This window comes from Gobio gobio (assembly GCF_949357685.1).
Source record: "Gobio gobio genome assembly, contig: scaffold_272, whole genome shotgun sequence".
Lineage (NCBI taxonomy): Eukaryota > Metazoa > Chordata > Actinopteri > Cypriniformes > Gobionidae > Gobio > Gobio gobio.
Window position 1 is genome coordinate 15,497 of NW_027645739.1, and position 3,339 is coordinate 18,835.

The window sequence follows — 3,339 nt, forward strand, 5'->3', positions numbered from 1 at the left end:
TATTTTTAACATTATTTGTTAATTTTACACCTTTTTAGGTGCTTCATTTAGTGTTTTATTTTGTTCTTTTTAAAATTAAATTTTGATTTGTTTTCATTTTACGTTTATGATTTGATACATTTTTAATAAGCGTTTATTTTATTATTTTATTTTACATTATGATTTATTAATGTTTTGTGTTTGATTTCATTTTTAAATTAATTTAACCATTTTAATTGTACATTTTTATCATTTAATTAACAAAGCGTTAATTTTTTTTAATTATTTTCTAATTTTACACTTTTTTACTATTATTTTTTAGTGTTTGATTTCATTTTAAAATAATTTTAATAATTTTAATTTGATGTTTTTATGATTTAATTTAAGGTACATTTTTATTTGTTTTCATTTTGCGTTTATGATTTAATACTTTTTGAATAAGTGTTTATTTGATTTTTTTTTCATTTACATTATGATTATTCATTTTTAGTGTTTGATTTAATTTTGAAAATATTTTATAATTTAATTTCATTTTAAAAAGCGTACATTTTTTATTTTAACATTATTTTTTAATTTTTTAATTTTTAGTCTTTGATTTCATATTTAAATTATTTAATTTAACAAGTTACATTTTTATTTGTTTTCATTTTGCGTTTATGATTTAGTACATTTTTAATGAGCATTTATTTTTTAATTAATTTTTTTTTATTTAATTTTACATTATGATTATACATTTTTAGTGTTTGATTACATTTCGATTTTTTTTTACTATTTTTTTTACTATTTTAACATATAATTTATTTCAATAAGTTAAATTTTAGGTAGTGTTTAATAAATAATATTAATAATATTTTTAACATTGATAATAAGAAATGTAATGGGACTGTGCCATCACCTTAATATATATTACAATAGAAAAACGTTATTTTAAATAGTAATAATATTTAACAATATTACGCTGTCCTGGTGAAACTTTTGACCCCAAACTTCTTAGCGCTATAGTGTAAGTGACCGTCAGGCCATGAGCGGCTCCGCGGGATATTATTTAAACGGCGCGGCCGTGTTTTCCGCGGTTGGTGCCGCCCGTGTGTGTCAGCTGACGCTGTGCTGTGCCGTCGTCTCTCTGGTGATCCACGCCGCCGGTTACAGCGCCACCTACGGGACGTTCTGCATGGCGGTCTGGACGTCCTGCTTCTCCATCACTGCAGCCGTGTTGGTGCTGGACGTGACCCGCCTGCACACGTGTGTCCCGGTGTCGTGGGAGAATCTGACCGTGGCGTTTGCGTCTCTGGCCGTCCTGCTCACGCTCACCGCGTCCGTCGTCTATCCCGTGTACTTCGTGCGCGCCGACGACTGTCCTCATAACAACTGCGGCGTGAGAAACTTCCGGATCGCGGTGACCGTGTGCTCGTGGGGGGCGAGCGTCGCGTACGGGACGGAGGTTTTCCTGTCACGTGCCACACCGGGTCGCTCCGCCGGCTACATGGCGACCCCGTCCGGCATCCTGAAGGTGGTGCAGATTTTCGTAGCTTGCGTGATTTTCGTGTTGCTCGCCAACGGGAGCGATTTCTCCAGCCACGGCGCGACCGTTTACTGCGTGGCGGTGTTCGGCGTCTGCTGCGCCGCGTCCGTCCTGCTGGTGGCGCTGGCGGTCTCGGGCCGGGCCGCGGCGCTGCCGTTCGAGCGGTGTGTGGTGGTGTACACGCTGGGGGCGGTGCTGCTGTACTTGAGCGCCGCCGTGATCTGGCCCGTCTTCTGTTTCGACAGGAAGTACGGCGCTCCGCTGCGGCCGCAGGGCTGCCCGAGGGGGAAGTGCTCGTGGGACGTGAAGCTCGCCGTCTCCGTGCTCGGCTTCATCAACCTCTCGCTTTACACCACCGACCTCGTCTATTCCCAGAGGAGCCGGACGGTGTCACTGCGTCCGCGGGTGTAGCCAGAACATGCGTTAGTGAATCACTGACACGATCAGACGAGAACTGATCTGAATCAACACTGAACTGAATCAGGACTGAACTGAATCAACACTGATCTGAATCAACACTGAACTGAATCAACACTGAACTGAATCAGGACTGAACTGAATCAACACTGATCTGAATCAACACTGAACTGAATCAACACTGATCTGAATCAACACTGAACTGAATCAACACTGATCTGAATCAACACTGAACTGAATCAACACTGAACTGAATCAACACTGAACTGAATCAACACTGATCTGAATCAACACTGAACTGAATCAACACTGAACTGAATCAACACTGATCTGAATCAACACTGATCTGAATACACTGATCTGAATCAGGACTGAACTGAATCAACACTGATCTGAATCAACACTGAACTGAATCAGGACTGATCTGAATCAACACTGAACTGAATCAACACTGAACTGAATCAACACTAATCTGAATCAGGACTGAACTTAATCAACACTGAACTGAATCAGCACTGATCTGAATCAACACTGAACTGAATCAACACTGAATTGAATCAGCACTGAACTGAACTGAATCAACACTGAACTGAATCAGGACTGAACTGAATCAACACTGAACTGAACTGAATCAACACTGAACTGAATCAGGACTGAACTTAATCAACACTGAACTGAATCAGCACTGATCTGAATCAACACTGAACTGAATCAACACTGATCTGAATCAACACTGAACTGAATCACCACTGAACTGAATCACCACTGATCTGAATCAACACTGATCTGAATCAACACTGATCTGAATCAGGACTGAACTGAATCAACACTGAACTAAATCAACACTGATATGAATCAGCACTGAACTGAACTGAATCAACACTGATCTGAATCAGGACTGAACTGAATCAACACTGAACTGAACTGAATCAACACTGGTCTGAATCAGGACTGAACTGAATCAACACTGAACTGAACTGAATCAACACTGATCTGAATCAGGACTGAACTGAATAAACACTGAACTGAATCAACACTGATCTGAATCAGGACTGAACTGAATAAACACTGAACTGAATCAACACTGATATGAAACAACACTGATCTGAATCAACACTGATCTGAACTGAATCAACACTGATCTGAAACAGGACTGAACTGAATCAACACTGAACTGAATCAACACTGATATGAATCAACACTGATCTGAATCAACACTGATCTGAATCAACATTGAACTGAATCAACACTGATCTGAATCAACACTGAACTGAATCAACACTGAACTGAATCAGCACTGATCTGAATAAACACTGATCTGAATCAACACTGATCTGAATCAACACTGAACTGAATCAGCACTGATCTGAATCAACACTGAACTGAATCAACACTGAACTGAATCAACACTGAACTGAATC

The 3,339-nt window shown here is 39.4% G+C and overlaps 1 protein-coding gene across 1 annotated transcript; it reads left to right on the top strand.

Annotated features, from left to right (window-relative positions):
* Positions 1–1,000: 1,000 nt before the first annotated feature.
* On the top strand, positions 1,001–1,912 carry LOC307122372 (myeloid-associated differentiation marker-like protein 2; the record flags this gene model as incomplete). Its single annotated transcript, XM_079846364.1, has 1 exon — positions 1,001–1,912. One exon carries the CDS (start codon positions 1,001–1,003, stop codon positions 1,910–1,912), a length of 912 nt encoding a protein of 303 aa, XP_079702490.1.
* Between the last annotated feature and the right edge of the window lie 1,427 nt (positions 1,913–3,339).